Here is a 22,642-nt window from a genome sequence, read left to right as displayed (position 1 = left end):
TGCCCGGTTAATTTTTCTTGATTTATTGTAGAGATAAGGTCTTGCCATTTGCCTGGGCTGATCTTGAACCCATGGGCTCAGGCAATCCTCTTGCCTCAGCCTCCCAAAGTGCTTGGATTATAGATGTGAGCCACCATACCTGACTGCACAGCTTAATTTTTCAGCCATTTCTATTGGAATTGCTTTCATTTATAGTGAGATATTTTTGTTTGCTTCCCATTTTAAGTATAATCTATTGGTTTTTTGCTCTGATAGATGTGTCTCAGTTTCCTCATCTACATGCCTACCTTACTGGTCACAAGAGTTAAAGGGGTTAATATATGTAAAGCACTTAGAACAGGGCCTCGCCTGTGGTAAGCTCTCAGGACATACTGACTTTAGAGTAATTCTGATAATGATTAGCTTTCTTAGCATTCCCTTCCCCCTCTACATCCTCTCTCCTCCAGCCACCAAAATACAGCCAATAACTTATGTTTGCATTGCTTTATGGAAATTAATCAGAGTCACTAGATTTTTTTTTTTAAAGAAAGCCTTGTGGGAAAAATAACGATGATGAAAGGTCTTGATGCCTTCTGACATAGTGAAGTCAGTCTCCATGTGTGCTGTTCATGCTGGAGAATCAAGTTCAGCCTTGGCTGGTAACTTGATTACAACTTTGATGGCACAAATGTGGGTCTCGTAACAAAGATTGTAGCAAATGTGTTTTCCTCCAGTTATCAATTATTATTATTAGACAGCACTTGGGTATTTTATTTGTATTTTTATTTTTTGAGGCAGGGTCTCACTCTTGCCTGGGCCTGAGTACAGTGGCACAATCATGACTTACCACATCCTCCAACTCCTAGGCTCAAGCGATCCTCCAGCCTCAGCTCTCTGAATAGTTGGGGCTACAGGCATGAACCCCCACTCCTGGCTAATTATTTAATTTTTATTGTTGTAGAGATGAGGTCTCGCTGTGTTGCCCAGGCTGGTTTCGAACTCCTGGGCTCCAGTGTTCCTCCTGCCTTGGCCTTTCAAAATGCTGAGATTGCAGATGTTAGCCTCTGTGCCCAGCTGACACTGTATTTTTAAATTTATGGAAAAGAGTATAGTTTTTTTTTTTAAGTATCTTCAGGGATTGTGCAACCATTACCATAATCTAATTTTAGAACTTTTTCCTTTTTCCAAAAGAAACCCTATACCCATAGCAGTCACTCATCCTTCCCCCTGCCATATCCCTAAATAATTAGTAATCTTCTTTCTGTCTCTATAGTTTACTTGTTCTGAACATTTCATACAAATGGAATCATACAATACGTAATCTTTTGAGACTGGTTTCTTTCATTTAGCATCTTGCTTTCAAAGTTCATCCATGCTGTCGTGTGTGTCAGTGTTTCGTTTCTTTTTATGGCTGAATAATGTTCCACTGTATAAGTAGGCTGCGTTTTGTTTATTCATCCATTGATGGGCATTTAGGTTGTTTCCATCTTTTGGATATTATGAATAATACTGCTGTGAACATTAGTGTACAAATCTTTATGTGAATGTATCCTTTTCTTTAGGTTCCATACCTAGGAGTAGCATCGCTGGGTCACATGGTAGCTGTATGTTTAACTTTTTGAGAACTGCCAAACTTTTCCAGAGTAGCTGTGCCTTTTATGTTCTGCCTGCAATGAGTGAGTGTTCCACTTTCTCCTCATCCTCACGGGTGGTCACTATTCTCTTTTATTCTGGCCATCCTAGTGGATGTGAAGTGGTCTCCTGTGATTTGCATTTCCCTAATGGCTAACCGTGCTGAGCATATTTTCTTTGCTTATTGGCTGTTGTGTAGCTTCTTTGGAGATGTGTCCATCCAGATCCTTTTCCCGTTTAAATATTGTGTTTTTATTGTTGAGTTGTAACAATCAATACATTCTAGGTACAAGTCTCTTATCTGATACAAATTGCAGATATTTTTTCCCAGTGCTATGAGTTGTCTTTTCGTTTTCTCGCTGGCATCATTTGCAGCACAATTGTTTTTAGTCTTGTAGTCCAGTTTATCTAGTTTTTCCTCTGGCTACTTCTGTTTTGGGTATTACGTCTAAGAGACCGTTGCCTAATCCAGGGTCCGGAAGACTCACTCCGGTGTTTTCTTCTAAGAATGTTACAGTTTTAGCTCATCCATGTAGGGTTTTGATTTTGAGTTAATTTTTGTTTGTGGTGGGAGCTAGGGCTCCAGATTTGTTCTTTCTTATATTGATAGCCCATTGTCCCAGCACCTTTTGTTGAAAAGACTGTTCTTTCCCACGGAATTGTCATGGCACACTTACTGAAAATCCGTTTACTTTAAATGAAAATAAATATCATTTTCCATAATACTCATTGTCTCAAAGCTGTGAGTGTTTAATAGTTCTCTCTCTTAGAACTATTAAAAGAAACCTTTCTATACATGGAAGAGTCTTCTCATTTTTAGCAAATAGACTTAGTGATTTTTTTAATGGTAACTTACAGGATGAATATAGGTTTAACTTAACTTTTATATTTACTGGTATGTAAATATTTGCTCAGCTTTTCTTATTTCTCACAGGGTAATTGGCTGGCACAGTCCTTTGTCTTTTCTGAGTCCTCAATAGTCTCACTCTTTCAAGATTTCTTATTACATTGCTAATTGTAATTTGTAGCCTCTGGCTTCGGATACCTTTTAAAGATCAGGCTTAATTAAAGAGTATGGGGCTTGTAATCTTCTGATTCCACAGTAGTGATACTCTTTCATTGTGCTGCTATCAGTGACAGCCCCAAATGGGGTGGAGGAGCCTTGGTGCTGGCTCCTTCCTTCTGGGTGGGCCCATTACTGTTGGACTGTTTCCTTGGTTTCTGGCCTTGCCTGGAATCCTGAGTTCTCCTCACACAGGATGGCATTTAGACCCAGATCTGGGCTTAAGTGTGCTCTGCTTCTGGCCCCTTTCTTTAAGATCATCCTTTTTAAAAACTGCCCCTTTCTTTGCATAGTGATGTCATCTTCTGACACATTACGAGTTTGTCTCCCTCAGAAGAAGGTGTACTCCATGTAGGTGGGTGTTTTGGCAGCCTGATCCAGCCTGGAAAGCTCCTGGCCCATGGCGAGCACCCTGGCGAGGGTAGCAGAGTGAACAGCAGGTGTGGGCATCCAGGAGTGTGCATGGTGGGACTGAGTGACAACCTTACGCATACTTAACTCCTGGAGGTGTAATGCTTCTGCTTGGCCCTTTGGAACAGGGGTGAGTGTTGATGTCTTAGTAAGTGTGTGTGTGAGAGGGACTCTGAGGGAGAGATGCGAGGGCAGGAAGCAGCCCACCTTGCCCATCTCGGCCTCCGTGCATGGCGGACTTGTGCCGGGCTGTCTCCCGGCTCCTTGCTGCCTCCTGCTGTTGCACTCCACTCCGTGCAGGGACCCCCTGGCTTATGTCGTTCTGCCTGGGTCTCCTTGCTTGTCTAGTCATCCTGCTTTGTTTTTTCCTGACGTCTATCTCTGTAATATGTGGCTTGTTTACTTCAGCAACTAGGTCTGTGTCCTACTGTGAGAAGATCCATGAGGTCAAGGCTCCCATTAGCCGTGTGCTTTGCTGTGTGTTCAATATCCACCATGGTGCCCAGGACACAGCTAGCTCTCGTTGCATTTGATGAAGGAGCGACTTGTGGTTTTGAATACCCATTGATAGGAGTCCAGAATACATTCTGGTGTCAAGGGACAAAGGCATTGGGTTTGTGTGCCTGCTCCCATGCTTGTGCAGTCTTGAACAGCATCTCTAAGATTTAACATATATCTATATGTTATGTCAGGTGTCCCCAACGCCTGGGCTTGGCCTGTTAGGAACGGGGCCACAGACCAGGGGGCGAGCGGTAGGTGAGTGAGTGAAGCTTCATCTGCATTCACAGCCTCTCCCTTTCACTTGCATTATTAAGTTCTGCTTCCTGTTGTATCAGCAGCCGCTTAGAATCTCATAGGAGGCCAAACCCTATTGTGAGCTGTGCATGCAAGGGATCTACTCATAGGTGGTGTGCTCCTTATGAGAATCTCATGCCGCATGACCTGAGGTGGAGCTGAGGAGGTGAAGCTAGCACTGGGGAGAAGCTGCAAATACAGACGAACATTCGCGGGGTGGTTTGACTGCACATCCCCACCCTGCCCTGTCGGTGGAAAAACTGTCTTTCAAAAAACTGGTCCCTGATGCCAAGAAGGGTGGGGGCTGCTGTGTTAAACAGATATAGATATATTCCAAATAGTGATGTTTTGGTCAACAGTGGGCTGCAATTACAACAGCGATCCCATAAGATTATAAAATACTGTATTATATATATGGCACCTTTGTTGTGTTTAGATATGTGTAGATACACACATCCTTCCCACTGAGCCATAGCTGCCTACAGTATCAGTTTAGTCATGTGCTGCACAGGTGTGTAGCCCAGGAGCAGTAGGCTAGCCTACATGGCCCAGGGGTGTAGTGTGTTAGACCACCTAAGTCAGTGCAAGAACACTCTGTGATGGTCACACAGTGACAAAATCACTGAACAGTGCATTTCTCAGTGCGTGTCCCGGCATTAAGTGACACATGAGTGTACATAGAAATCTGGGATGTGGAGGATGAAACCACTGGCATGAGTTCAGAATAAATGAGGGGAATTATCTGTAATTTGTTGGAATAAAAGTGGATATTTGTAGCCGGGCTCGGTGGCTCAGCCTGTAATCCCGTGCCTTAGGGAGGCTGAGGTGAATGGATTGCCTGAGCCCGTGGGTTTGAGACCCGCCTGGGCAGCGAGACCTCATCTCTACAATAAATCAAAAAATCAACCGGGCGTGGTAGCGCATACCTGTAATTCCGGCTACTTGGAAGGCTGAGGCGGAAGGATCGCTGGAGCCCAGCAGGTCGAGGCTGCAGTGGCCAGGAGCGGCCACTGCACTCCAGTCTGGGCGACAGAGTGAGACTCCAACTCAAAAAAAAAAAAAAAAAAAAACGGATATTTGTAAGCCTCGTAAATAGAATTTTAGAGGACTGTTAATAAATAAAAGCTTCATTTTTTAAAAAGTGTAAAACCTTGAAAAAAGTGAAATAAAACAGCTATAAAAAAAATAAAGTCCCTTGTAATTCCACCTCCTGGGTACAAGTAAGATTATCCTCCAGACATTTTCATATATATATATATATATATATGTGTGTGTGTGTGTGTTTTCTCTATTATTGTTTTCAGTATTTTTTTCTTAAAACAAACAAAATTAGATAGTACTCTACAAAAATATATTTTCCATTCTATATAGCAGTGCTTCATTTATTTTAATTTTTTTCTTTCTTTTTTTTTTGAGTCGGAGTCTCAGTCCATCGCCCAGGCTGGAGTGCAGTGGCACACTCACGGGCACCCCAGTGTCAACCTGCTGGGCTGTGGCAACCCTTCCGCCTCAGCCTTCCAAGTAGCTGAACTACAGGCTTGTGATACCATGCCAGCTAATTTTGTTTTTATTTATTGTAGAGCCGAGGTCTCACCAAGTTCCTGGGGCTGGTCTCGAACCCACAGGCTCAGGCAGTCCACTGGCCTTGGCCTCCCACAGTGCTGGGATGACAGGCTGAGCCAACAAGCCTGGCCTGTTTTACCTGAGTGGGATTCTGCTTTATTGGTTTACCCCGGCTTCCTGATCTTGTCCTGTATTGAAGTGTGTTTGAGTTATTTCTATTAAAAACATTGTGTGACAAAGGCAGTATGTGCATGTTTGTGTGTGCTGGTTATTGCTCCAGAAGCCCCTTGCATACTCTGCCCATGAGGCTCATGATGCAGCTTGGAGAACTCTGCAGACCACTTCTGTGTTTTCAGCTCTGTTTTAGGTTCTACTCAGTGGGCGCAGCAGGGGGGGACTGGAAGCTGGTGGGGTGTAGGGATGGGTATGAGGGGATGGCATGGGGGGCATAGAGGATGAGAGACTGGGGTAGAGATTGGTGGAGGGTGGAGGGGTAGTGTGGGATTGGCCAGGTGGTGGGGGATGAGGAGGGGTATGGTGAAGCAGGTAGGCTTCTTCTTACTCTTTTTTTTTTTTAATTGGAGTCTCACTCCGTCGCCCAGGCTGGACTGCAGTGGCCGCTCCCGGCCACCGCAGCCTCGACCTGCTGGGCTCTGGTGATCCTTCCGCCTCAGCCTTCCAGGTAGCTGGAATTACAGGCATGCACTACCACGCCTGGCTGGTTTTTTGATTTATCATAGAGATGAGTTCTCGCCAAGTTTCCCGGGCAGGTCTCGAACCCGCGGGCTCAGGCAATCCACACTTGGCCTCCCAAAGTGCTGGGATTTTGGACTGAGCCACTGAGCCCGGCCTCTTCTTACTCTTGCTGTCTGGTCAGCATCGCCTGACAGGAGCCTGGCAGGAGCCTTCACTACTGCAGCAGGAGTTGGTTCAGTTCCTACTTCTCTCTTCTAGAAATAACCTGGTCCCCCCAGACTTCCCATCAGAGGTCTAGCATAACAGCCAGTGTCCTCCATCTGAGGCCTAGGGCTCTCAGTCGTGACCCTCCAGCATGTGTCCGGGCTCCATCGGCTCATCATTTCTCTTTCTCCCTTGTCTCACAGTTCCACAGGGGAACTTGGTTTTATAATTCTGTTCATCATTCTTTTCTGCTCTTGAATGTGGAGTTCTGAATACTGTTGTGCTTGAGAAAGTAGACTTGATTAGATGCATCTCAGCTCCCACATCAGCGCTCGCTTGTGGCCTGGTCGATGCTCCTTGCATGCTCAGATGGGACATCCCAGACTCACGGGGGTCCTTGAGCCCCTCCATTCGCCAGTGGCCAGACGTCCTGGTATGGGTGCAGGACTACTGCTGGCAATCAGCATTGTGCCCTAGCATCCCTGGTTGATAGAGTTTGAGCTAGTCCATAATAGGAGAAAATAAAAAGCAAAATATTCATCACTTAGGGAATAGACAGATTTTTACCTTTGGAAAATTATGATACTGGGATACCTCTTAATCATGGTGTTCCTCTTAATCTTATAAGTTTTGTGTTCATGTTCAGTTAGAAAAACAGAATATGGGCTAGACTTGCTTGTCATCCCAGCACTTGGGAGGCCAAGGTGGGATTGCTTGAGTCCAGGAGTTTGAGACCAGCCTGCATAATATGGTGAGACCTCATCTCTACAAAAAAAAATTATGCATCTGTAGTCCCAGCTACTTGGGCAGCTGTGGTGGAAGAATTGCCTGAGTCCAGGAAGTTTAGCCTGTGGTAAGTTATCATTGTGCCACTGCACTCCAGCCTGGGTGACAGAGGGAGACTCTGACTCAAAAAAAATACAGAATATGTAATCTCTGTGTGATTGCAGCTAAGTTAAATAAAAACACTCAGAAAAAAATAAAGGAAATACATGTATGGTTGCCCATAGGTGATGAAACTAGGGTGATTGACTCTCTTAACGTGTTGTTGTTTTTTTTTGTCAGCATCTCACTCTGTCGCCCAGGCTGGAGTGCAGTGACAAGCTCATGGCTACCACAGCCTTGACCAGCTGGGCTCAGGCAATCCTTCCACCTCAGCCTTCCAGGTAGTTGGAACTGCAGATGCACGTTATCATGCCCAACTAGTTTGTGATTTATTATAAAGATGAAGTCTCGCCAGGTTGTCCAGGCTTTTTTCTGTATTTTCTGAAATATTTTTGTATTTTATAATGGAAGGGTGCCCTGCCCCCTTTTGGTGAAAGATGGCCTGAGACCTTTTATTTCCTGTGTCTAGCAATTTACTTTCTCTATTATAGGATGGCAAAACAGAAGAGAAAGTTTTCCAAAGTGACAGAGATAAAAAACAAAAAATTGAAGAAGGCAACGATGGAAGGGACACTGCTGGCCGCTGAGGCCCCGCTGGACAGTGAGGAAGCTCTCCCAGAAGTAAGGCCACATAACAACCCTTTCACTCTTTCCAGGGGTCTGCCCTGTCACCTGACCCTCAGGGAGAGTGGGATGACTCAGACTGCGCATCTGTGGAGCAGAGGGTGGGACAGGCCACACGTGGGCGTGCTCAGTGCCTTCGAAGAACAGCTGTAGGACAAAGAGGGACGTCAGTAAATGTTAGGTCAGAGTGCCATAACTGCCTTTCTTCAGCCACCAAGTCTGCAGACCTGTTTTGGGGTGTGTTATGCAGGAGACATGGATGGACTAGAGTAGCCCGGTGGAGGTGGCCGGGATGGTGAGGGGTCTGGAGCCAGGCCTTGGGCTATGCTCTTGGGAAGGGGTCGGTGCGGGTTGGCAGGTGGGTGGCTTTGCATGCAGGTGGGAGACTGCTCCTCTCAATGACACGTGCAGGGGTGTGGCCTGAAACCCTATATTTAAAAATTTACATCTAGAAGTGTTCATATATAGCATAATGCATTTATTGGGAGTTTGAAAATCATCTGTTAACATCCCTTTTTAAGCTGTATGTTGTTGATATAAACAACATTGTGACTTGAATAGACACTGTCATTTACTTGAAAAAATACACAAACAGCCTATTCCTAAAGTTATATATTTTTACTTTTGAAAGTTTAAATGTACACATGAAAAGATATATGTACATTTATATTTAAAAATTTAAAGAAATTTTGTGGTTGGGTGTGGTGGCTCAAACCTGTAATCCCAGCACTTTGGGACGCTGAGGCTAGAGGATTGCCTGAGTCCACAGTTTCGAGACCAGCCTGGGCAACTAGGTGAGACTTCATTTCTACAACGAATACAAAAATTAGCTGGGCATGGTTGTGTGCACCTGTACTTCCAGCTACTTGGAAGGCCGAAGTGGAAGGTCGAGGCTGCAGTGCCATGAGTGTGCCACTGCATTTCAGCATGGCCAACAGAGTGAAACACTGAAAAAAAAAATGTTACCAAGTTCTGAACATTGTAATTTTTCTTCCATATTGAGCTTTCATATTGAACTTTACAATTAGTAGTTGACCAAATCAGCATAGTAGCTTACAAATCTTAATAAATTATTCATCATAAAGAAAATTTGAACTGGGCATGGTAGCTTTTGGGAGGTCGAGGTGAGAGGCTTGTCTGAGCCCAGGGGTTTGAGACCAGCCTGGGTAACTTGGCAAGACCTCGTTTCTACAGTAAATAGAAAAATTAGCTGGATGTGGTGGCACATACTTGTAGTTCCAGCTACTTGGAAGGCTGAGCCCAGCAGGTCGAGGCTGTGGCAGATGTGAGTGTGTCACTACACTCCAGCCTGGGCAACAGAATGAGACTTCAATTCAGAAAGAACCAAAAGAAAGAAGGAAAATTTAGTTTGGGGTTAGGTGTACATCACATAATGGCAATGGCACTATCATGTCATATTGTCATATCACAGGATGGTGATGGCAGTATCATAGATTGTCGTATCACATAATGGCAACGGCACTGTCGTATCACATTGTCACATTGCATAATGGTGATGGCACTATCATAGTACCAGCTCACATAATGCTGATGGCACTGTCATGTCATAGTACCATATCCCATGATGGCAGTATCATATCATATTGTCACACCACTAGGTGGCGATAGTACTGTCCTCTATTTCCATGTCACATAGGGGTGATGACCCTTTCCTATCATAGTCCCAGATCACACAGTCACAGGATTTCTCATGTTTTTGCTGATAGTTCACACGTCTGAAGATGATATTACTTACTGCTCGAAGGAGATGAGGCTTGGGGTTGGCTTTCTTCCTGTTCTTGTTAGGTACAAGTGCTGCATAATCTTATCACATAATAAGGTAGTGGGAATGGAAGTTGAGTTGTAGCAGGGGTGCTGCATTCCATGAACTCTGGCACCATTATGTGATTTTTGGCACATGTTACTTAAATTGATTTTTGAAGGTCTACCATTAAATGACATCTTGATTAGGTCCTTCTTTTGGACGAAAGAGTTGGAAACCACGTGACTTGTTCAAGGATTTAGTGCTGGCTCATTACGTTGTTCACTTGTACCACATGACACCAGCATTTCAAAATGCCTTTGTTTCTGCCCCAGAGCTTTTTACACCCTGGGTGGTGTGCCGTCTTAGCATTCAGGGTGGCAGAGGTCCTTTTTTCCCATGAACTGAGAGGAAGGCTGTTGTGCAGGGGGCCAGCACACCGGGGCCTCTCCCCAGAGCAGCTTCCCATACACAGCCAGTGCTCCCTAGGGGGTTCCCTGCGCCCCCCCTGCTGTGGGGGCCTTGGAAAGTGACCTGCACCCAGACTGATGGGCGCTGGTGCAGGTCACTTTAGGGTTCCATTCAGTGAGGCAGGATGAAGCGTGGGGAAGGCAGCCTGAAGTCATGTCCGTGACTGTGGCCGATGGCAGAAGCTACGGGGAGGATGGGGCAGGCACGGGGTGTGTGCCCGGAGTGCGTCCTGGCTGTGTTTCTGAAGGCTGCTCCTCAGCTGCCACCACCTGAGGGGCGAGGGGAAACCAGAGAGTACCCAGGACCCCAGTCTTGGCCTGGGCCGTGTTTGGCCCAGCCCCCAAAGCTCAAACACCCAAACGCTGAGGGCTGGCGTCTGCCTGAGCTTGAAGCATCCTGACTCTGCTTTGTGGTCTTGTGACTCACGTGCAGCCATGGGTCTTGCTCTGAGTTCTGGCTTGTCTGTCCTGGGCTGATTGCCTCTTATCCCTGCCTTCTCCACAACTTGAGCCCTGGTTGTGTGGGTTCTCTTTGGTTTTCAGGTTCCATATGGAAACCCATTTCCTGAGAGGTGTTGGAGCTCTTCTTCAGGGGTCAGCCCGCCCTGATTCTGCAGAGCCTCCATCACAGTGACCTTTGTAGGCCATTTCTTGGACACTCTCCTGCTTTTTCTAGACTCCTCCTGTTTTCTTTAAAATAAGCTCTGTCCTTGACCTTTTTAAACAAAAATTTATTTGAGATTTAGGGGGAACACATGTGAATTGGTTAAAGGACATATTGAGTCGTGGTGGGGATTGGGTCTCAGTGCCCATTCCCCAGAGAGTGAACATTGTGCCCTGTAGGCAGTTTCTCCAGCTTCATCCATGTTGCTGCGAAGGACATGATTTCATTCTTTTTTTATGGCCGCATGGTATTCCGTGGTATATATATTCCACATTTTCATTATCCACTGATCAGTTGATGGGCATTTAGGTTGATTTCACATCTTTGCAATTGTGAATTGTGCTGCAATGAACATCGGGTACAGGTGTCTTTTTTATATAATGACCTCTATTCCTTAGAGTAGATACCTAGTAGTGGGATTGATGGATCAAATGGTAGATCTACTTTTAGTTCTTTGACTAATCTCCATACCATTTTCCATAGAGGTTGTACTAATTTACACTTCCACCAACAGTGTTCCCTTTTCTCCATATCTGTGCCATGTTTTTTATTTTTTATTTTTATTTTTTAAGTCAGAGTCTCACTCTCTTGCCCAGGCTGGAGTGCAGTGGCATGCCTCACTGTCACTGCAGCTTTGATCTGCAGGGCTCAGGCAGTCCTTCCACCTCAACCTTCCAAGTAGATGGAACTATAGGTGCATGCCACCACATCCAGCTAATTTTTTGATTTATTGTAGAAACAGGTCTCACCAAGTTGTGCAGGCTGATCTCGAACCCCTGGACTCAAGCAATCCTCTCTCCTTTGCCTGCCAAAGTGCTAGGATTGTATGCATGAGCCACTGTGCCTAGCTGCTTTTTAATTTTTTAATAATTTTTAAATTCTGACTGGTGTAGATGTTATCTTACTGTGGTTTTAATTCGCATTTCCCTGATGATGAGTGACATTGAGTATTTTTTAATGTTTGTGGGCCATTTGTATATCTTTTGAGAAATGTCTACTCATGTCATTTGCCTATTTTTAAATTATTTGCTTTTTTCTTGCTGATTTGTTTGAATTCTTTGTAGATTTTGGATATTAGTCCTTTGTCAGATGTATAGTTTGATAATATCTTCTCCCATTCTGTAGGTTGCCTGTTTGCTCTGTTGATTATTTCTTTTGCTGTGCAGAAGCTTTTTAGTTTAACTAAGTTCTATTTTTTTCATTTTTATTTTTGTTGCATTTGCTTTTGGGCTTTTAACCATAAGTTCTTTGCTTAGGCCAATGTCCAGAAGAGCTTTACCTAGGTTTTCCTCGAGGATTTTTGTGGTTTTAGGTCTGACATCTAAGTCTGTATCCATCTTGATTTAATTTTTGCATATGGCGAGAGATAGGGATCAAGCCTCATTATCTTCATGTAGCTATGCAATCTGCCCAGCACTGTTTGTTGAACGGGGTGTCCTTTCTGCAGTATATGTTTTGTCTGTTTTGTCAAAGATCAGTTGGTTGTAGGCATTTGGGTTTATTTCTGGGTTCTCTGTTCTATTCCATTGGTCCATGTGTTGGCTCTCATACCAGTACCATGCTATTTTAGTTACTATGGCCTTGTGGTATAATTTGAAATCTGATAGTGTGATACCTTTAGCTTTGTTCTTTTTGCTTAGTATAAAGCTTTGATTATTCTGGCTCTTTTGGTTCCATATGAATTTTAGGGTTGTTTTTTCTAATTCTGTGAAAAATGACATCAGTAGTTGGATGGGAATTGCATTGAATCGGATTACTTTGGGTAATATGATCATTTTTTTTTTTTTTTTGAGTTGGAGTCTCACTCTGTCACCCAGACTGGAGTGCAGTGGCCGCTCCCGGCCACCGCAGCCTTGACCTACTGGGCTCTGGCGATCCTTGCGCCTCAGCCTTCCAAGTAGCTGGAACTACAGGCGCGAGCTACCACGCCCGGCTAGTTTTTGATTTGTTGTAGAGATGAGGTCTTGCCAAGTTGCCCAGGCGGGTCTTGAACCCGCAGGCTCAGGCAATCCACTCACCTCGGCCTCCCAAAATGCTGGGATTACAGGCTGAGCCACCAAGCCCGGCCGTAATATGATCATTTTAATAGTGTTGATTCTTCCAGTCCATGAGCATGGGCTGTTTCTCCATTTATTTGTTTCCTCTGCAATTTATTTCATCAGAGTTTTGTAGTTCTCATTGTAGAGGTCTTTCCTTATTAACCTTCTTGGTTAAATATGTTCCTAGGTATTTTAGCTTTTTGGTTGCTATTGTAAATGGAAGTGAGTTCTTGGTTTGATCTCAGCTTGGTTGCTATTGGTATAAGGCAGTGCTATTGATTTGTGTATGTTGATTTTGTATCCTGAAACCTCACTGAATTCATTTATCAAGTCTAGGGGTCTTTTGAAGATGTCTTTAGGGTTCTCTAGGTATAAAGTCATATTATCTGCATGAAAAGGCGGTTTGATTTCTTCTTTTCCAATTTGGGTACCCTTTTCTTTTTCTTGCCTGATTGCTCTGGCCACCTTGGACATTTTAAATTTTGTTGTAAAACACCCAATTTCTCTTCTTGGTGAGCTCTCTTGCCTGGTCTCTGCTTTGGGCTGCTGGTCATTGGCAGGACCCACAAAACTGTTGGTTTATGGTAAACATAGGCAAAGGTTGAAATTTCTGCCTAAGCAAGGATATATATCCTTTTAGTTTAAGTTCAGATAATTTATATATATAGACACACACACACACACACACACACATATGTGTAATTTATATATATATATATGTATATATTTTTTGAGTAGGAGTCACACCCTGTTGCCCAGGCTATGGTACGGTCACAGCCATTGCAGCTTCGGCCCACTGTGCTTAGACGATCCTTCTGCCTTAGCCTCCCAAGTAACTGGAACTATAGGCGCATGCCAGCACTCCTGGCTAACTTTTTGGTTTATTGCAGAGATGAGGACTTGCCAAGTTGCCGAGGCTGGTCCCAGACCCCTAGACTCAGGCAGTCCTCTCGCCTCTGCCTCCCAATGTGCTGAGATTATAGGTGTGAGCCACTGTGCCCAGCCCAGGTTATTTACTTATTTATTTATTTATTGAGTCAGGGTCTCACCCTGTCATCTAGGCTGGAGTGCAGTGGCACGATCACAACTCACCACAGCCTCTACCTCCTGGGATCAGGCGATCCTCTCACCTCAACCTCCCGAGTAGCTGGGACTACAGTCGCGTACCACCATGCCCAGCTACATTTCAATTTTTTGTAGAGGCGAGATCATGCTATGTTGCCTAGACTGGTCTCGAACTCCTGGGCTCAAGCAGTCTTCTCGCCTGGGTCTCTCAGAATGCTGGGATTACAGGTGTGAGTCACTATGCCTGGCCTCAGCTGATTTTAAATGTGATTACTTTGCTTATTAGAATACATGTTGATTAATAGAAAGGTGAGAAGAAGAAAGCATTTGGGTGTGTTTGCTTCTCGCCTGTCTCTTGATGTCTGGATTTTTGTTGGGTATGTAACTTGGGTTACTGTTAACCTCCCATGCACTTTTCTTTAATTTTCCGGTGTACTGAGGGTCGCAGACCCGTCCAGCTGAGCGCAGGAGGCAGGCCTTGAGCTGTCTCTGGCCCTGGGGGGAGGGGGCTGTGGGAAGAGGCCTGCAGGGGTGTGCCCCTCACTGTGCAGCCAGACTCGCCAGCAGGGGTCGGTAGCCACGCTCCTTCCAGCAGGAGCTGATGTTTGGTTGGGTTTTCTGGAAGGTTTCTGGGGCTGGTTTCCGGCTCCTGGAGGCTTTCTGATGGGCCTTTGTGACTTAGTGCAGTAGTAGCTCTGAACTTAGTCCTAAAGCCCCTGCTCATACAGTTAGAAGCCAGTCTTCCAGTGAGTGGGGTCTCTTCTCTCCTAAGAACAACACATGCTATTCTCTGCGAATACACATGCGTCTTCGCTCACTCTCTCTGGTTCTCATGGAAAATTGTTAAAGAGAGGCTCTAGGCTTTTCTGTTCTTTCTTTCTTTTTTTTAAAACATATCTGAGTGCTTCAGAAGGGTGCATGGATGAGGCTGAAAGAGCAGCATTCGTTACCCGGAAGGGCAGTGGAAAAGTACTGTGCTGGGCTCCCTCCCTGTGCCCCGTGGCTTCTGGATGAACCTCCAGAACCCACAGTGGGGCATGGAGAAGACTCTGTCCTCACTTTGGCCGCTGTGCCGTCTCCCAGAAACGTCCATCTGGGGGCCTGCGGGTCAGCCGGCTGCTCCCGGGGCCCTGCGTGGCCACTTCCCACAGCACAGGCACTCTGTGCTTGCGCCAGCATAGTTGAAATGTCCCCAAGTGATGGAAACTTCATCGCCCCTTGGGGAGTCGTTTCCACAGAGTTGAGTTCCCGCTCAGGCCTGTGGGCGTGGCACAGGAAGTGGCTGGGGCTGGGTGTGCTTGTCCTATCTGGGTCTGCATTCCTGGTGCCTTTGTCTACATGTACAGTTTGGCTGTTCCTTGGCCCCAGGCAGTCAGGCCTCAGGGTTCAGGTCTCTGTGCTCTGTTGGCTCAACTCACTATCCCAAAAACCCTTGCAGGCCTGAAGTGCTGGGGAAGGGGAGGCTTTGGGTGGTCCCAGGCAGGAGGAGTTGCTCTGAATCCTTTCTTGTGTCTTGGGAACTGGGTCTGTTGGACTGGCTGCTGCTCTTAGGGCCTGGCACCTGCCGGGTCTGTTTTTCTCAGGGTACAAGGTTCCTGCTGCTGGCGGGTTGGAGTTTACAGGCCGGTGTCTTCTTGGATGCTGCCCTGGGCTAGAGGAATCTTTGGATTGCCCTGTCTGCTTCCTGTTTCATAGCTAAGCCCCCCCAGGGGAATGGAGGTGTGAGAGTTGTGTCTGCAAGTTATTTCAACCCTTCCAGGACTGGTTTCTTACCGCAAAGGTTGTGGGGATTGCATTTTAGACAACTCGTGTCGAGGGCACCAGGCCTGCCTGAGCATCATTCCTTTGGGTTGGTTGCAATGGGTGGAGGGTGTGGCTGTCAGTTCATCAGGGCTTTGCAGCCCTCCCTGCTCTAATCTCACTAAAGGAAATACTTGGTGTTTCTGTTCCTGTCGGAGACACTGAGACATGTGAAGGGGGAGATGGCGTAAATGTAACAATCACACTCAGAGCCAGCCAGGTGTCTGCACAGGTTTGGAGGCAGCTCTGTCTCCTGGCCGCCTCTCTGCCGCTGTGGATACCACCATATCGCTGCTTGGGAGTGTGGGTGAGTTGGGAGAAAGGTGAACTTTCAGTCAGCTGCTGGTAGCAGGCTCATTTCATCTCTCTTTAATACGAATGCCTATGAAATAAATAAAAAAAGAAAAGAATGCCTATGTTTGCAAAGCACTTTTCCATCCACAAAAGCATCTTGACATCGGATTCTTAGCCATCCTGAGATGCCAGAGGGCAAAGGTCTGGGTGCTTTGCTGGCTTGCAGGCAAGTCAGTCGAAGCGGCTGAGTCATGGCAGTCACCTAGCCAGCTAGTGACAGAGGAGAGATGTATTTTGGTTTTCTGTTTCGGTGACCTTGTGGAGCACACTAACAGACAAGGGGTCTGGAGCATTGCTACCCCTCACCCTGTGTGTAGTGGGGCTGAGAGTTGGTTCTCACAACCACAGTGGCTCAGCTGTGTGCAGTGTCAGCATACTGGAGCACTGCATGAGGACGTCCCAAGTGTGGCTTTGGCATCTGCTCTCACTGTTGATAGAGCAGGCCTTAGATGTGTGGATTACACTGTCCCATGTCAGTGGGAGTAGCAGTGACTCTTGGAGGATCACAGCCGCTGTTTCCTTCAGAACGTGTGTGTGATCAGTAAACTGATTGGTTTTCAGGGTCCCAAGTGCAGCCTTTCTCTCCCGTGCGTTTTCATGGGCTGTGTTGAAACCTGCCCAGTGGGACAGCCAGGCCAAGGGAACTGGCACTCTGTTGCCAGCAGGCAGGGCCACAGGACCTGTAGGTGGGGAGGAAGCAGAGCTACTCAACTTGGACTGAGCTACTCAGCTACTACTTGGACTGTGCCGTGTGGCAGCTGATGTGAATTACACAGACATTTAGCCTACAGCTTTATAAAACCATAAAATTAGGTTATGAACTTGTGGCCTTGAGAATTTACTCAGAGGCAAAATACTTCATACCAATGGTATTTTGCCCCAAGATATATGACTGCTCTGGCAGTGGATTTTTTGGTCATTAAACTCTTGGGGGTGAGTGGTGGCTAGTCTTTCAGACAGCTCCCTGGGAGCCTGAATTGTTTTTCTTAGTAGTATTCCATTCTGCCCCCTACCACATTGCTTTTATTTTCTACTTCATGGCTACTGAGCGCTAGGTTGTCAACCAATTGGAATCATAAACTGATAGACTTTTAGGGCTAAAAAGGATTGAGAGATTGATTCATTGTCTTACGTACGGGAAAACTGTGACCCAGAGAATTTTAGTGTTTCCCTGAGGCCTGGGTAAGCTGGTAGGAGGCTGAGGTACCCTCTTCCTGTCTCAGTCAGCTAACCATGTTACCTTCTGTGTTCTTTCATGTTTGTGACTGACTAATATTTCACGGCATAGAACGGTCATCCCTTTACCAATTTTCGGACCCACTCTTTGGATGTTATGAATAATGCTGATATGAGCACAATTTTTGGGTAGTCATATTTTTAAATTTTATATATCTACAAGTGGAATCGTGAAGTTACATTTTCTGCATTTTCTTTTTGCCAACACTTGTTGTCCCTCTTTTTATTAGAGTCATCTTTGTGGGTGTGAAGTGGCTCTGATTTGCATCTCCCTAGTGACTAATGATGCTGAGCATCTTTTCACATGGTTGTTGGCTATTATATATCTTGTTTGGAGAAATGTCTGTTCAGATCCTTTGCCCTTTTTTAAAAAAGCTGGATTGTTTGTCTTTTTATTGTTGATTTCTAAGGTAAAAGCATCTTTTTTATTGGAGTCTCACTCTGTTGCCTAGGCTGCAGTGCAGTGGCACGCTCACGGCCACCGCAGCCTTGACCTGTTGGGCTCAGGTGACTCTTCCGTCTCAGCCTTCCAAGTAGCTGGAACTACAGACATGTGCCACCACACGTGGCTCATTTTTTGCTTTATTGTAGAGATGAGCTCTGGCCAAGTTGCCCAGCCTGGTCTTGAACCTGTGGGCTCAGGCAGTCTTCTCACCTTGGCTTCCCAAAATGCTGGGATTGTCGGTGTGAGCCACCATGCCTGGCCTAAAAGCATCTTTTTCAAATTTCTCTTTACTTTGTTATGAATCTATTATCTGATCATTTATTCATTCTGGTAACTTAAAGGATCTTTTTCTAAAGAAGATAGTTATGTATCCTTTCAGGGTAGTTTAGATTTTTGTTGTTGTTTTTTTTTTTTAGAAACAAAGTCTTGCTCTGTTGCCCAGGTTGGAGTACAGTGGTGCGATCATAGCTCACTGCTACCTTGAACTCCTAACTGGGACTACAAGTGTGTGTCACCATGCCCAGATAATTATAAAATAATAGTTTTTGTAGAGATGGGATCTTACCATGTTGCCCAGGCTGATCTTGAACTCCTGGCCCCAAGTGATCCCAAAGTGCTGGGAGTACAGGTGTGAGCCTTCACACCCAGACAGTTCAGTTTCTTAAGGGCTGATCACCAAGAAATTTAGTACATATTTTAAAAAGTTGAAATGGAGATTATCGATGTACAAAGATAGGTAAAGTACTTAAAACATATGCACTCAGGAGGGTCTGGTCAGCTGAATTAAAATCTCTAGAATTCAAATAGGGATCTGGTTTGAGCAGGAAGACATGACTGTTAAATATGTCATGCTGCTGTTGGTCTCTGGCATGTTCCTTATTGATGAGTACCTTTCCTTGGGATGAATAATCCACATCTTGTGTCGTCATCAGTTTGATGGGTCTTTGAGTTGTTTCTACCTTTTGGCTATTGTGAATAGTACTTATATGAGCACTTCTCTGCCAGTTTTTGCTTAAATATCTGTTGAAATTTCTTTGGCTAGAAACCTAGGAGTAGAATTGTTGGGTGCTCTACGTTTAACTTTTTGAGGAGCTGTCAAACTGTTTTCCTCTCCAGCTGCTCTGTTTTATGGTCCCACCAGCACTGTATGAGGCTCTCCTTTTTCCATGTTCTTGCTGGCACAGCTATTATATGACTTTTTTTTTTGAGCCAGAATCTCACTCTTCCACCTAGGCTGGAGTGCAGTGGGCACGATCACAGCTACTATATCCTTGAGCTGCTGGGCTCAGGCGATCCTTCTGCCTCAGCCTCCCAAGTAGCTGGGACTACAGGCGTGTGCCATCATGCCCGGCTAATTTTGAAAAATTTATTTATTGCAGAGACAAGGTCTCATCGTGTGGCCCTGGTCTCTAATTCCTGGGCCCAGGCAATCCTCCCACCTTGGCTTTCCAAAGTTCTGGGCTCACAGGCATGAGCCACCACACCTGGCCCGTGTGACTTTTTCATTCTGTATATCCTAGTGCATGTGTGAAATGGTGTGTCATTGTGGTTTTGATTTGCATTTCTCAGTGGCTAATGATATTAAATACCCTTTCATGTAGTCATTGACCATTTGTATATTTTCTTTAGAGAAATGTCTGTTCAAACCCTTTGTCCATTAAAAAATTATTTTCTCTTTAATTATTGAGTTATAAGAACTCTTTATAAATTCAAGATATAGTTATTCTATCGGATATATGACTTCCAAATATTTTCTCTCACTTTGTGCGATCTTTTCACTGTCTTGATGTCCTTTGAAGCACAAAAGTTTTTAATTTTGATGTTCACTTTATTTTTTCTTTTGTTGCCTATGCTTTGATGTCATATCTAAGAAACCACTGTGAAATCCAAGGTTATGAAGATATATGCATTTTTTCTAAGAGTTTTATAGTTTTATCTCTTTCAGTTAAGTTTTGATTCATTTAGAATTAATTTTTAAGTATGATGTGAGGTAGGGATCCAACTTTACTCTTTTGCATATGGATATGCAGTTGCCACAGCACCATTTGTTGAAAAGACTATTCTTTCACCAATTAAATTATCTTGGAATCTGTTGCAGTAGTTTTGTTTTTGTTTTTTTGTTTTTTTTCTAGTTGGAGCCTCACTCCGTTCTCCAGACTGGAGTGCAGTGGTGTGATCATGGCTCACTTCATCCTTGACCTCCTGGGCTCAGGCGATCCTTCTGCCTCAACCTCCTGAGTAGCTGGGACTACAGGCGTGTACCACCACAACCAGCTCATTTTTTGATTCTTTTGCAGAGATGAGGTCTCGTTATGTTGCCCAGGGTGGGCTCAAGCAATTCTCTTGTGTTGGCCTCCCAAAATATGAGGATTGCACATTTTTAAGAGGCTCATAATGTTTCATTATCTTGTTATACTGTAATTTATTTAGGTAGTTCCTTACAACACAATTTAATACTTTAGTTTTTTTAAAAATATATATTTTAATGTTTAAGAAAGTAAGTACCTCTTCACTGGTTTTTTTTGGACAATTTTCTTGGCTTTTGTCATGTGTTTTTAAAATTTATTTGAATAACATGAAAATATTTTTGTAACTTGTAATTTCTTTTGTGTCATTCAGGGAAGTTTTATTGCTTTCTCTGTAGATGCCTTCCCTGTTTCTTGTTAGGATTTTTCTTAGGTATTTTAGATTCTGTGTCTTCCTTTGATGTAGCATAATGGTTATTGCTGGTGTATAGGGAAGTTATTGATAATTTGGATATTGATCTTATATCTGACAACCATTGCTGAGCTTTCTAATTCTATTATTTTGTCAGTTTATTTCCTTGGATTGGATTTTTTTTTTTTTTTTGAGTTGGAGTCTCACTCTGTCGCCCAGACTGGAGTGCAGTGGCCGCTCCTGGCCACCGCAGCCTCGACCTGCTGGGCTCCGGCGATCCTTCCGCCTCAGCCTTCCGAGTAGCCGGAATTACAGGCACACGCTACCATGCCCGGCTGATTTTTTGATTTATTGTAGAGATGAGGTCTCGCTGCCCAGGCGGGTCTCAAGCCCAGCGGGCTCAGGCAATCCCTCACCTCAGCCTCCCAAAGGTGCGGGATTACAGGCTGAGCCATCGAGCCCGGCTGGATTGGATTTTTAAAGTAAGCGATAATGTCTGCTAATAGTGGCAGATTTATCTCTAATATTATGCCTTCTTTGTTTTTCTTTTAACAATGGCTTGGCTTTTTTTTTTTTTTTGAGTCGGAATCTTACTCTGTCACCCAGGCTGGAGAGCAGTGGCATGCTCACGGCCACTGCAGCCTTGACCTGCTAGGCTCAGGTGATCCTTCCACCTCAGCTTTCCACGTAGCTGGAACCACAGGCATGTGCCACCATGCCTGACTAATTTTTTGATTTGCTGTTGAGACAAGGTCTCGCCATGTTGCTCAGGCTGGTCTTGATACCCTTAGCTCAGGGAATCCTCTTGCCTTTGCTTCCCAAAGTGCTGGGATTACAGACTTGAGTCACCGTGCCCAGCAACCTTTTTTTTTTTTCTTTTTCGAGTTGGGTTCTCATTCTGTCACCCAGGCTGGAATGCAGTAGCCTAATCACGGTTCACTGCAGCCTCAACCTGCTGGGCTCAGGTGATTCTCCCATCTCAGCCTCCCAAGTAACTGGGACTACAGACAGGCATGTACCACTATGCCCACCTAATTTTTTGACTTTTTAAATAGGGATGAGGTCTCCTTTTGTTCCCCATCCCAGTCTCGAACTCCTAGGCTTAAGAGTTCCTTCTGCCTCAGCCTCCCAAAGTGCTAGGATTACAGGTGTGAGCCACTGTGCCTATCCAACTAGGCCTTTTGAGACAGGGTTGTATGGTAGAGGTGATAAATCCTTAATATGCAAATATAATTCACATTTTCCAAAGTAGAACTACTCTTGTGTTTCTGGGATAACCTCAACTTTCTGTTTTGATATTGCTAGATTAGCCATGGTACTGTGGTTTTCTTTTTTCTTTTTTGGTTTTATTGAAACACTTTGTGCTGCTCTGTCTTGGTGACAACATGGACAGTGAGCATGTGTCATTGACAGCTTTCCCATAGCAGCAAGGATAGGCTTTGTTTATCTAGTTTTTGAATAGCATAATATTAATTTAGCATTTCCTTCATTTCTGTGTTCTTGGTCTGGACAGCCTTTTAATTTTTCTTCTGTCTGTTTGCTCACATCCTCTATGTTGGCCCCCTTAGCTTAGCTCTTCTGTAAGTGACTAAACTTAGTGGCAGCTTGCTAAGTTAGGACATTTTACTTGCTCAGAAAATGTATATTAAAATTGTGTTTTTGTACTGCTAACAATAGAGAGGTTTTCCTTAATGCTGCATCAACTTTTATGCTTCTGTATATAATAGGAAATACAGTATTAATTCTTATACATTTTTCTTAATGAATTCTAATAACCTGCTAAAAGAGTTCTTCATTGTTTTATATTTTTTATTTTTGTAGAGACAGGGCCTTGCTATGTTGCCCAGGTTGATCTTTAATTCCTGGCCTCAGGCAGTCCTCATACCTCAGCCTCCCAAAGTGCTAGTATTATAGGCGTGAGCCACCGTGCCCAGCTTCTTCTGTTGTTTTATAAAAGAAGGTGAAAAGGTAATTTATATATTTTTTTATCATGGAGTATAGGGTGGGGACTAGGGAACTTTAGGGCATTACTACTTAATAATAATTTGCTCTGGCTTTTCCCACAAAAAAGCAGCTGTGTGAAATTTTGCTGATGCCAAGTCACGATATTGCTTTTATATCTGGGTTTGCAATCTTTTCAGTCTTTGTTGGGTGGGAAAATCTCACAAAACATGAGAAAACCCAGTGATGGATGGCTTCTGACTTGGGAAGTAATTAGCAATTTTCACTGATTTCCTCTCATGTATAGTAAGTAGCAAATAGCTTTTGGGTCCCCACACTTAGTTGAGCCTACCTGC

At 44.6% G+C, this 22,642-nt stretch overlaps 1 protein-coding gene across 2 annotated transcripts in view; it reads left to right on the top strand.

Moving 5' to 3' along the window:
- CUNH7orf50 (chromosome unknown C7orf50 homolog) overlaps positions 1-22,642 on the top strand; it is a 148,113-nt gene that overhangs the window by 5,878 nt on the left and 119,593 nt on the right. Inside the window, exon 2 of one of the 2 annotated variants that reach the window (XM_021710284.1) lies at positions 7,720-7,849. In XM_021710284.1, coding sequence (XP_021565959.1) covers positions 7,721-7,849 — 129 coding nt within the window. In that variant the 5' untranslated portion in view covers position 7,720. Of the gene's footprint in view, positions 1-7,719; positions 7,850-22,642 lie in introns of those variants that run through there. The other variant, XR_002481702.1, reaches the window with a different exon arrangement.

Source organism: Carlito syrichta, unplaced genomic scaffold (genome assembly GCF_000164805.1).
Source record: "Carlito syrichta isolate Samal-C Ts95f unplaced genomic scaffold, Tarsius_syrichta-2.0.1 Scaffold288374, whole genome shotgun sequence".
Lineage (NCBI taxonomy): Eukaryota > Metazoa > Chordata > Mammalia > Primates > Tarsiidae > Carlito > Carlito syrichta.
This window is presented reverse-complemented; position numbering and strand designations above follow the sequence as displayed.